Source organism: Salvelinus namaycush, chromosome 42 (assembly GCF_016432855.1).
Source record: "Salvelinus namaycush isolate Seneca chromosome 42, SaNama_1.0, whole genome shotgun sequence".
NCBI classification, from domain to species: domain Eukaryota; kingdom Metazoa; phylum Chordata; class Actinopteri; order Salmoniformes; family Salmonidae; genus Salvelinus; species Salvelinus namaycush.
Window position 1 is genome coordinate 19,393,600 of NC_052348.1, and position 12,996 is coordinate 19,406,595.

At 44.4% G+C, this 12,996-nt stretch overlaps 1 protein-coding gene across 1 annotated transcript; it reads left to right on the forward strand.

The window, feature by feature from the left end:
- Nucleotides 1-294: 294 nt before the first annotated feature.
- Nucleotides 295-11,505, forward strand: LOC120035176 (stanniocalcin-2-like). Its single transcript, XM_038981999.1, has 4 exons — nucleotides 295-554; nucleotides 7,517-7,659; nucleotides 10,658-10,869; nucleotides 11,139-11,505. The coding sequence occupies exons 1-4, from the start codon at nucleotides 416-418 to the stop codon at nucleotides 11,503-11,505; spliced, it is 861 nt and encodes a 286-aa protein (XP_038837927.1). The 5' UTR covers nucleotides 295-415.
- Nucleotides 11,506-12,996: the final 1,491 nt, after the last annotated feature.

Sequence of the window (12,996 nt, forward strand, 5' to 3'; positions counted from 1 at the left end):
ACTCATAGACACTTTTTTTTTTTTTTACAAGAGCTTTTATGGAAATACGGGACTTTCACTGGACACTCCCCTCTCAACCTTGGACTTGGAAGTCTGCGTCTCTGATTGGTCGCTGAGCTTGGCTGACAACACCTGCTTGCCTCCATCTAAATTGACGACCCGCCCTGGCTCTGGGAAATATAGGCAGCATCCCTGCGGTCCCAGCGTTCACTCTCTCTCTTTCTCTATACGCTGCCTGCCTGAATACAGTCTACAGCAGAGTGCAACGAGTTACCACAGACAGACAGACAGACAGAGAGCAGACTGGCTGGTTGGACCGGTGCGTTTCCAATACAACACTGCATCGTTGTTTCAGAGCAGAGAGAAGGCAGATTATAACACAGGTACCTACTGGTGTTCGCAGATAGAGGCAGAAATGTTGGTCAAATTTGCAATAGCGCTGTTGGTTTTGTCAGTTTTGGAGCAAGTGGTGGGATTGGATAATATCGATGTTCATGACAACCCGTCAGAGAAACCGGCCAGCCAGAAAGGACGTATGTCTCTGCAGAACACAGGTAAGAAAGAGCCCACAGAGACGTGCTCACACACACCCACGAAGATAGAAAGATACATATATATATATATATATATATATAATGCAGACTGACCTGGTATGGGAAGTGGCTCGATGTTGAAATGATGTGTTATCAGAATACAGATCAGTGGGATAAATATGCGCGAGTGGTACCGCATGCTTGTGTGTGCACGTGCTCTCCGCGCTGTGGATATTAGAGCGAAGAACACGTTCGCTCTCTCTTCATTCATCTGTTTCTTGACCGACATACTGGTTTTATCATGGATGAGATTACCATTTCAGATTATCCACAAAGTGCATATATTGCAAATACAGGGAGACAGAAATTCAATATGTTAGTAAACTGTTAATAGATAGACACAAGGTTAGTCATGATAGACGGTGTATATGGCAGCGCCTCTAGGTGTATGTGATTACGTTTTTTTTCTGGGTATGCTCGATACAACGTGATTGGTTCAAAGTTAGCCAACATCCAGCCGATCCATTGACAACGAGTATGCCTTTTGCATTTAAATTAAACAAATTTGGCAAAATTACTTAGCCTATGAGCAGGCTACCACATATGAGTGATTGTCATGTGGTTGAAATAGAGGCGACACTGTAATCAGTGGCCACCGTCATTCAGGGCAGGCCCCACCTGTTTAGCTATAATAAAAATAATGTTGTTGCCTGTTTTGCATGTTATTTTTGCATTAATACATGTCATATCAGTTTGTAAGCAATGTAATAAAAAAAAGAGTTAATAAAGCCGCTTACAAACATGGTCTCTTTTTTGTTTTCTTGAGTAAGGCAGCTCCAAAATGCAGGTGTTTCAGCCTAGCTCAGTGCTTTCTGTGGTGGGGCAGCCAACGGTAAATACAGAGTGTAGTGGTTGGTAATATTCTCTAGTTTCGCTGTGATTGGCTCACTGTTCTGTCACTCATGGGGACACTACGTAGCCTCAATCTACAGGGAGAGCTAAAGAGTAAAGCCCAATGGGTGCTGCCATAGATTTACAGTAGAAGTGCCCATCCAAGAAGGCTCAAGGTCATTGGCCACAGATAAGATGATATGAAATTTAAATGATTTTTTAAATTTAGCAAGTCAGTTAAGAACAAATTCTTATTTACAATGACGGCCTACCCAGGCCAAACCTGGACAACACTGTGCCAATTGTGCGCCGCCCTATGGGACTCCCAATCATGGTCGGATGTGATACAGCCTGGATCACGTTATATCTACCGTAGCTTTGATTGGACTGATCATGTCAATATCATACTTTCAAAATCGTAGCTAGACAAGCAGTCATCATGAATCACTTTGACAATCTACTGGCAAATCCTTCTCAATCCTTGTCATATGAAGAGAAATTATAGATAACACGTATCGGTGCTCATCGGCCATTGGACATAAACATTACACAACAAGTTGGAAATCGCAAATTCAACAATGAGTGGTTTGGAAGGAATCAGTGGCTTACTGCAAGTGTTGCAAAGCAATCACTATTTTCCTTCCCCTGCTATTCGGTGGAGAGGTGTGGTCCAAGTCTGGGTTTAAGGGTCTCTTTTCCAAGCTTAAAAGGATAAACATTCATACGCAATGTCACAAGTGTAGAGAGGAGTAGGCAGGAGGCAGTCGCAGGTTTAGAACTACTGAGTTTTTTAAAGCACCATATATAAAAGCGGGATGAAACCCAAAGTGCTAAATAATAAAGTACTCAGGAAATAGTAGGAGAGATTCCTCTCAGGAAAACAAACAACATTTACAAAGACAAATGACAGAGGGAGTATATATACAGTGATAGAGTGGGGATTGGAACCAGGTGTGTGTACGGTAATGATGACGAGACAAATCCGGGGTTGATGAGTGAAGGGCGTTTGCCAGCAGCAAGTTCGGCAGCAGCTAGAAGGCCGGAAATGCCGAACGCCTGAGCTGGACAGGAGGGGGAGCCAAAGTGAAGGCTGGTGTGACACGCAACACCATTGGCCAGAAAAGGTTGAATACATTGACCATGCTGTCAATCCAGCATGACTTCTGTCGCGTTCAAAACAACTGGAAACTCGGAACTGAGAAATCTCAGACTTCAGTGAGTTCAAGACAACTGGGAACGGTCATCCAACTCGGAATTCCAAGTCGAGAACTCAGGCCTCTTTCTAGAGCTATGACCTGAAGATAACTGACGTCATGATTCAACCTAGTTTTTTTCCCTGAGTTCCCAGTTGTCTTGAAAGCACCATAAATCCAGAGAATCACAGACTTTGATGATAAAGTCTCATGACAAAATTTGCCCACAAGAAGGACTACTGTGCCACCTTCCTGTTCAAGTGGGCACAGCACAACGGTGAGTCCATAAATGTCTTGTATGCTGCTGCATAAATATTGTAATATGCCAGGGAGATATGTATACTGTAGCTAAGAAAGTAATACTAAGTGTATGTTGTGTAGTAACCCATGTGTCTCACCTTAATAATTTGGTCCCTTTCCCCTCTTAATTTCATCTATGTTCTGACTTGGTGGTGCACATGTAGCCCATAGCCTGTTTTAGAGAAATGTCATCAAATATTGTAAGAACTTTCATTCTTTGCTAATATGACCCCTTTATTTATCCTACGGTTCTGACTTGGTATAGAGGGAGAATACTGTAAAAACGTCCCATGTTCTGAATTCTGTCACTGTACATTTCAAAAGTGCCGAACAAATAGTTATATTGACTACGTCCATCTTAGCTCTCTCATTAATGTCTTAATAATCTAAATTTCAGATTGCCTCTTATCCGCTCATCATTCCCTTATGCCATAGTTTGTACATCTCAATTGTCAGTAGAAACCACATTGTTTAAGCAAGTCAGGTATATCAGCTATGGTTTTTAGAAAGCTAATACATGAGGCTGAATGAACTGTTTCGCTGCCAGACAAGGCTCCACTGATAGCCAGGTGTAGTGATGGTAAGGATTCACTCCATGGTGCTGAAAAGAAAGCTCTGTTGTTGGGACAGCTTTATGTAGGCCCTAACAGTTTGTGGGCACCACTTGTCACCGTTATAGTGCAATTCATGTATTTCTTTAGTATCGCGTAGTTGCGTAGTTGCATTGCTGGAAGGTATCTAAAACATGTTTGTTTTTTTGCGCCACCTAGATTTACATGCTAAAATCACCACTGACTGTAATGGACAACTGTAATTTTAGGTATTATCAACAGTAAAAAAAACTCTGAAATGTTTAACTGTAGCATACTATAAATTATGGTGCATTATGGGAAAATAGTATATTTGTATATTTTTGGGGGGGGGGGGGGGGGGGGGATGTTATATTTCATATGGTACTGAAATTCCACCCAACAGAATACAGTGCCTTACTGTATCTTTGGAGCACCAGAAACCCTTTGACCACTAGTGGGTTCATGGTGTTGTAGTTTCTGGCTCATTAATATATTTTAAGGCTGCCTTGTAAGATGCTATATTTGTTGCACCTGCGAGTGAGAACGCTGTACCAATTTAACTCCTATGTGGTTATAGTGCCCCATCAATTAAAAATGTATAGGGGCCAGATTAGTGCGGCAGCAAGTCTTGAATTAAATGGTTGAGCATTTTGCCATGTCCATTTGGTCTGTTTTTCCCTGTACTTTCTGCCAGTTTGAAAGCCTTTCTTAAGGCCTTTAGAAGTGCAAGTGATATAAAACACCAAATATTAATTAATGTGTACACGCATTATCAAGCAGCCAACTTGCTTGCACCAATCCCTTGTAATTACAGTAACATTCTGTGAAATACAAACCCCTCCCCTTAATTCGTTCAGATTATGGTAGCATTTACTAATTTACATTCCAAACCAGGTGGTTCGAGCCCTGAATCCTGATTGGCTGACAGCCGTGGTATATCAGACCATATACCATGGGTATGATAAAAAACATTCATTTTTTACTGCTCTAATTACTTTGGTAACCAGTTTATAATGGCAATAAGGTCCCTCGGAGGTTTGTTGTGATAGATGGCCGATATACGCCAGCTAAGGGCTGTATCCAGGCACTCCGCTTTGTGTCGTGTGTAAGAACAATTTAGCCGTGGTATATTGGCCATATAGCACACCCCCTCGGGCTTTATTACTTAAGTATAATACAGTCAATTTTACGCTGTTGTAATATGAAATACAGAATTTTACTCGCCACTGAGTTACCTGTAAGATACTGTGAAATTCATGGCAACCTCTTTAAGGTTCGCACACACATCGCACTGAATGTGGAACTAGTGTTCATCTGCCGAACATTCCGCGCGCTGTGTTTTAGGGACCACCGGCTGTAGACGCCTGACTGCCGACATTTTTAACACGATTCTACATATAAAATCGGTTCGCAATTTACGTTCAGAGATGTTAAGTACTCTCGTCCAGCAAACACTATTGGTGTATGTGCCCTTACAGTGTACTCCAGGCTTGAACTGCTGGTTGTTAGGCTCCTACAACGCATGTTGATAGGGAATGATGCAATCGCCTCGTGCAGGGCTGTTTCAGCATTCTTAACAGGAATCTTAGGAAAGGGCTACAGTCTATTTACAATAACCAATATTATGAAATACTTCTCTCCATTAATCAATATAGAAATCATGAGAATGTAAGGGTTTAAATCCTTGTAGTTGCAGGGACAGCTCTGACGCAGCTCTGCACAGTAGAGTCCCTCAGTCAGTCAGTCTCACACCACTGTGTAATTCAATGCACGTTGCGGCCAGCTCGTACGATCCACGCACATTCCGGTGTAAACGCCAACACAAGCACTCGCTGCCGACAGCGGCTCACTTTTCCTGCAGCGCACCAAAGTTCAACCCAATGCCCACATCCCTTACACCAACCCCCCCCCCCCCCCCCCCCCTCCATCTCACACACACAGACACACAAACACCCCCCCCCCCCCCCCCCCCCCCAACAGAGCAGTGCTTGTTGACGAGCATCATTTCTCAAATAAATCTACTGCGTTAATTCGTTATTTACTCTGACCGGAGGGCTCGTGAGATTAATCTGCCTAGGCTATCAAATATCACACTTACAGTGATCCGCTGTTGAAATGCTATAGGTCTATTAATTAATGCATATCTCCCATTAAGATATGCTGTATATCCAAGACTGTATATCCTACGTTTTTTTTCTCTCATGCTGACCGGTTCTCAACGGCCCATATGGAGTGCCATACCCGGTGTAGTTAGTGATTCTATCCCACGTGGACAGAACGCCTCAGTGACAGTGACTAGAGGGAGATGAATAACCTTTCAGCTCCCAACTGATGGGACACACTCTCTCTGTGGTTCTTCAAGACTGATTACAGAAGTTATTAAAATAAATGTTTTGAACCTGTACAGTCCAAAATAAACACTTATAATAGGCCTACAGTGTGTGTAGCCTAACAGTGTGTCCATATATACTATATGTTACATAACCGTTTACATAAACTGAAAATAGCTGCTTTTCTCCTTTGGGAAGGCCTCTCTAAATATCCTACCATTTGGGGTTAACAGGCAGACTTTTCCCTCTCTCCTGGTCATTTCTTTTTGGTCCACTATCATTTGTTTTATTTCTGTCCTCCTTGACTGCCACTCGTCAGACGTTGTATAACGTTGGCATTTCAGTCATTTAGCAGACCCTCTTATCCAGAGTGACTTACATTAGTGAGTGTATATATACATTTTCATAGTTAGTTTTCTTCATACTGGTCCCCCGTGGGAACCGAACCCACAACCCTGGCGTTGCAAAGGCGCCATGCTCTACCAACTGAGTTACATGGACAGCAAGAGGCCCAAGGGTGGTGTCACCTGCCAACCTACTACAGCCCTGGACTGGACTGGTACACATATCTTCTCTTCTGTATATTTGGATATTCCGGTTTCAATGTAAACATCAACCACTGGTCTTACCAGAGTCATGTCACATTAGACTGCATTATGAAACATTTAATGTGTCCCACTCTATCCCCTATAGTGCACTATATAGGGAATAGGGTGCCATTTGGGACAGGACCAGTCACCAGTCCAGTCCATGTCCCCACAGCAGCCCAGCCAGGGAGTCACTTAGAAAGTTCCTGTGAAAAGCAGATGGGGGTCAAATATGTATACTGGCAACACAGACAGGAAATACTAATTATAGATAAACTAATACACAGTCAGTCTCATCTACATGATAGTTTAATACCAGGAAAACTGACACCTGTTGACTTCAACTCCGTAAAGGCACAATAGAGATAGATGCCTTGTGCGTTTGTATGTTCTCTAGTACCCAACGCTGTATCTGCAGTGCAGCATCCCCTCCTATCCTCACGGCAGGCAATGCAGATGTATTTTGACGCAGAATGACACAGTAATAATCTCTCTGTCACCCTGCATTCTTCTCTCTGTGAAGAGACATGTTGTTTTCTTGTCTTCTCCTCTCTCCACAGAGATGTTGTTTTCTTGTCTCTGGCACCGAAGCCTGGAGGCTGGTTTAGTATTCATCTACTATACTGACAGTAGAAAGAATGTGAATCCCAAATGGAACCCTATTTCCTATATAGTGCACTACTTTGGACCAGGGTCCACATAGAAGCTGTCTGCCAGGAGAACTCAAATCCCAGCCTGGATGTCCAGACCAAACCACTCGTCATTTTCTTTCATCCCCAGCTGAATGATTCATGTTACTGATTGGCCAGAGAGTAACCTGGTGGGAAACGATGAAAACCTGAAACTTTTTTTGTTATAAATGCTTTTGTTTGTTACACGTGGACAAAGAAACAAGGGAGGGACACAATACGGTCCCAAGGTGGTCTCTATATGAGAAAAGGATCCTAGAACTCTTACTCTAGCAGAACCTTAGGTTAAAAAGATGACAAGGGGGAAACGGCTCTGAGACTATGGCCTGTATCACTACATGTAATGGGGATAGAGGTTGATGCTTGATAGTAGACTGTAAGTGTCAGTGACAACTCTCTCTCTCCATCTCTCTCCGTCCAGCTGAGATCCAGCACTGTCTGGTGAGTGCAGGAGACGTGGGCTGTGGTGTGTTTGAGTGTTTTGAGAACAACTCTTGTGAGATCAGAGGCCTGCAGGAGATCTGTCTGACCTTCCTACACAACGCTGGAAAGTTTGATTCCCAGGTAAGGCACTCTGTATGTTTGTGTGCTTAAGACTACATGTGTATGTGCGTACATGCGTATAAGTTAGTGCACACGTGGATTTATTGAGTTGTTTGCATCCGTAGCCAATGTGTGTGTACCCCAGTCCCCTTTCCTCTCCCACGGAGGTCAGGTCTCTGTGTATCAGGGCAGAGTGCTCCAGGTCCAGGGGTAGCCAGCTGGCACAATTCCCAGCCAGATCCCCTGTCAGACGGGTAGAACAGGCTTTGTCCCGGCCTCTCACTGGGCCATCAGACTGGGTCACAGAGGAATTAGTTCTAACCACCCTAGAACTAGAACACGTATGTTCATGTGTTAGCAGGTTTTTATTGGTTCACCACAATCAACCAATCCAATAATCCCCAGCTTCTAATTGGTCCATTCAACCCCTCTCCCCTCCCTTGCAATTATTCCCAAGGTCGTTGCTGTAAATGAGAATGTTTTCTCAGTCAATTTACCTGGTAAAATAAAGGTTAAATACAGTCATTAATGGTTGAGTGTTCTGTATGTGTGTGTTTAGGGTTGAGTGTTCTATATGCCTGTATGTGTGTGTTTAGGGTTGAGTGTTCTATATGCCTGTATGTGTGTGTTTAGGGTTGAGTGTTCTATATGCCTGTATGTGTGTGTTTAGGGTTGAGTGTTCTATATGCCTGTATGTGTGTGTTTAGGGTTGAGTGTTCTATATGCCTGTATGTGTGTGTTTAGGGTTGAGTGTTCTATATGCCTGTATGTGTGTGTTTAGGGTTGAGTGTTCTATATGCCTGTATGTGTGTTTAGGGTTGAGTGTTCTATATGCCTGTATGTGGGTTTAGGGTTGAGTGTTCTAAACCTCAGCAAAAAAAGAAACTTCCTCTCACTGTCAACTGTGTTTATTTTCAGCAAACTTAACATGTGTAAATATTTGTATGAACATAACAAGATTCAACAACTGAGACATAAACTGAACAAGTTCCACAGACATGTGACTAACATAAATTGAATAATGTGTCCCTGAACAAAGGGGGGGTCAAAATCAAAAGTAACAGTCAGTGTCTGGTGTGGCCACCAGCTGCATTAAGTACTGCAGTGCATCTCCTCCTCATGGACTGCACCAGATTTGCCAGTTCTTGCTGTGAGATGTTACCCCACTCTTCCACCAAGGCACCTGCAAGTTCCCGGACCTTTCTGCGGGGAATGGCCCTAGCCCTCACTCTCCAATCCAACAAGTCCCAGACATGCTCAATGGGATTGAGATCCAGGCTCTTCGCTGGTCATGGCAGAACACTGACATTCCTGTCTTGCAGGAAATCACGCACAGAACGAGCAGTATGGCTGGTGGCATTGTCATGCTGGAGGGTCATGTCAGGATGAGCCTGCAGGAAGGGTACCACATGAGGGAGGAGGATGTCTTCCCTGTAACGCACAGCGTTGAGATTGCCTGCAATGACAACAAGCTCAGTGCGATGATGCTGTGACACACCGCCCCAGACCATAACGGACCCTCCACCTCCAAATCGATCCCGCTCCAGAGTACAGGCCTCGGTGTAATGCTCATTCCTTCGACGATAAATGCGAATCCGGCCATCACCCCTGGTGAGACAGAACCGCGACTCGTCAGTGAAGAGCACTTTTTGCCAGTCCTGTCTGGTCCAGTGACGGTGGGTTTGTGCCCATAGGTGACGTTGTTGCCGGTGATGTCTGGTGAGGACCTGCCTTACAACAGGCCTACAAGCCCTCAGTCCAGTCTCTCTCAGCCTATTGTGGACAGTCTGAGCACTGATGGAGGGATTGTGCGTTCCTGGTGTAACTCGGGCAGTTGTTGTTGCCATCCTGTACCTGTCCCGCAGGTGTGATGTTCGGATGTACCGATCCTGTGCAGGTTTTGTTACACGTGGTCTGCCACTGCGAGGATGATCAGCTGTCCGTCCTGTCTCCCCGTAGCTCTGTCTTAGGCGTCTCACAGTACGGACATTGCAATTTATTGCCCTGGCCACATCTACAGTCCTCATGCCTCCTTGCAGCATGCCTAAGGCACGTTCACGCAGATGAGCAGGGACCCTGGGCATCTTTCTTTTGGTGTTTTTTAGAGTCAGGAGAAAGGCCTCTTTTTAGTGTCCTAAGTTTTCATAACTGTGACCTTAATTGCCTACCGTCTGTAAGGTTATAGTGTCTTAACGACCGCTCCACAGGTGCATGTTCATTCACATTGTTTATGGTTTTAATTTTATTTTAATGTATTTTTTATTTCACCTTTATTTAACCAGGTAGGCCAGTTGAGAACAAGTTCTCATTTACAACTGCGACCTGGCCAAGATAAAGCAAAGCAGTGCGACACAACACAGAGTTACACATGAAATAAACAAACGTACAGTCAATAACACAATAGAAAAGTCTATATACAGTGTGTGCAAATTAAGTCAGATTAGGGAGGTAAGGCAATAAATAGGCCATAGTGGAGAAATAATTACAATTTAGCAATTAAACACTGGAGTGATAGATGTGCAGAAGATGAATGTGCAAGTAGATACTGGGGTGCAAAGGAGAAGAAGAAAAACATAACAATATGGGGGTGAGGTAGTTGGGTGGGCTAATTAGATGGGCTATGTACCGGTGCAATGATCTGTAAGCTGCAGATCATTGCACCTGGTTCATTGAACAAGCATGGGAAACAGTGTTTAAACACTTTACAATGAAGATATGTGAAGTTATTTGAATATTTAAGAATTATCTTTGAAAGACAGGGTCCTGAAAATTGACTTTTCTTTTTTTGCTGAGTTTATGTCTGTGTGGATTTAGGGTAAGGGTTGAGTGTTCTATATGTCTGTGTGGATTTAGGGTTGAGTGTTCTATAGGTCTGTGTGGATTTAAGGTTGAGTGTTCTATATGTCTGTGTGGGTTTTGGGTTGAGTGTTCTATAGGTCTGTGTGGGTTTAAGGTTGAGTGTTCTATAGGTCTGTGTGGGTTTAGGGTTGAGTGTTCTATATCTACTGTGTGGGTTTAGGGTAAGTCGTTCATCAAGGATGCTCTGAAGTGCATGGCCCACGGCCTGAGACACAAGTTCAGCTGCATCAGCAGGAAGTGCCTGGCCATTAAAGAGATGGTGTTCCAGCTGCAGAGAGAGTGCTACCTCAGACACAATCTGTGTTCTGCAGCCAAGGAGAACGTTGCTGTCATGGTGGAGATGATCCACTTCCAGGACCTCTTCCCTAAAGGGTGAGGATGGTGTCATTCATCAGTGTCTTTCTCGGTCCGTCTCATCCCTTCTCTTTCCTAAAGGGTGAGGAGGACTATATCTCTCTTTATCTCTGACCCTTTGTCTCTTCCTCCCTCTGCCTCATTCTCTCTGCCTTCTCTACTCTTCTCTCTGCCTCTTCCCCTTTTAACTTACCTAGAAGGTCAACCACCCATACCAAGCTGTGGATGTCCAGCCCTATATTAGTACAATAGTATAATAATCCCATGATCTTTCTTCCCCCCCACAGGCCATATGTGGAGCTGGTTAACATCCTACTGAGCTGTGGGGAGGAGGTGAAGGAGGCCTTAACGAGGAGCGTCCGGCTGCAGTGTGAGCAGAACTGGGGGGCTCTCTGTGACAGCCTGAGTGTCTGCTCTTCCCTCACCCCCCCTCCCGGTCAGTCCCCCGCCTCCCCCGACCACCGCCGCCACGGGTCCCCCCACTCTGAGCCAGACCACCCCCGACCCCCCCGACAGGGGGACAAGGACAAGTCCAGTAAAGGAGGCTTCAATGTCCACCCCCGCAGCCGCAGCCAGGGTCCCCGCCGACAGAGCCCCGAGGCTGGGGTGGTGGCGGAGCAGGAAGACCCTGAGGCCACAGACATCCGGAGGTGAAAGAGACATTGGACCCTAACTATCCTGATTCTTCCCCCGACCGTGTCACCATCGCAGCCCCCCCCCCCCCACATACACACACAGACAGATACTGTACATGCAAAAACACACATACACGCACATCTACACACCTACACACAGACTCTCTCTCTCTCCCGCTCCTCTGCAGTCATTCCAGCAGGTAACATGGTGTAGCTCGTTTAGTTACTCCAGATTGTAGTCCACGATGTTGTTTCTGTTTATTATTGAAATATAATAAGTATTATTATCCAGGTTTTTTTATTTTAAGTGTTAGGACTTTTTTGGGCTCTAATATAGCGTTTCTCAAATCGTACTCACTGTAACATTTCATTATATTTGTATTATTTATTTTATTGTTTATGCAATGTTTAAATATCCAAATGTACATAGAAATATACTTATCTATATTTATACAGTACAAACATGTATAAATATAGTCACCATATGCAGTACTGATGTACTATACGATTATAGTACATGGTGTGTTCTGTCGTATACCCTACCATACCTCACGACCCATCACCACCCATAACCACCCATAGATATGTAACATTCAGCTTTGTTGTTTCAAAGTGGGAATGTGTTGTTAGTATTATAATTCTAGATACTTGATGATTAAATACAAACTTTACTGGTTTTGAAGTCCAGTTCTGGCACATATGACTTGTAGTGCATGAGGTTGGGTTACCATGGCAAAGTAAACAAACTGGTACATTCTCTGATGGCCAGCTTCCATCGTTAGGATTCCTACTATTAGGGAGCCCAGGACACAGCGTCTGTCTGTAGCAGCACATTCATTGTGTGTCTCAAATAGCACCCTATTCCCTACAGAGTGCACTGCTTTTGACCAGGGCTGTATGGGCTATTTGGGATACAGAAATAGCAGACATAGCTTAGGTCCTCTGACTTCAGCTAATGTGCAACCCCATGCATCCAGGTGCCTCAACATGCTGGTCTCTTCTGTTGTGACTCCTCTCTGTGACGCTGAGGTTTACTAGAGTTCACTCGACTGGGGTGACAATGTTGTACAATCAGTAAGTAGCACTAGGAAGATTCAAAGGAGATTTTCAATTGATTTGGTTTAAAGATGAATTATTTAAACTTTTATTGGACTCAAAAGGTAGAAATGTTACTGTTGTGGTTACGTACTCGCAGACAGTCCTACGGACACGCTACAGACAGTCCAACAGACAGTCCGAACGACAGACACGTTACACAGTCCGAAAGACAGACAGACTACAGAAGTCCTACAGACATGCTACAGACGGTCCTACAGACAGTCCGAACGACAGACACGCTACAGACAGTCCTACTGACATGCTACAGACAGACACGCTGCAGATGGTCCCACAGACATGCTACAGACAGTCCTACGGACACGCTACAGACAGTCCGACAGACGGTCCTACAGACAGTCCGAACTACAGACACGCTACACAGTCCGAAAGACAGACATACTACAGACATGCT

Bases quoted from the DNA above. Each gene is read 5' to 3' on its own strand.
- LOC120035176 (XM_038981999.1), top strand. From the start codon at position 416: ATGTTGGTCAAATTTGCAATAGCGCTGTTGGTTTTGTCAGTTTTGGAG. The intron at 555-7,516 runs GTAAGAAAGAGC...CTCTCCGTCCAG, and splicing joins TATGTCTCTGCAGAACACAG to CTGAGATCCAGCACTGTCTG. The intron at 7,660-10,657 runs GTAAGGCACTCT...GTGTGGGTTTAG, and splicing joins CTGGAAAGTTTGATTCCCAG to GGTAAGTCGTTCATCAAGGA.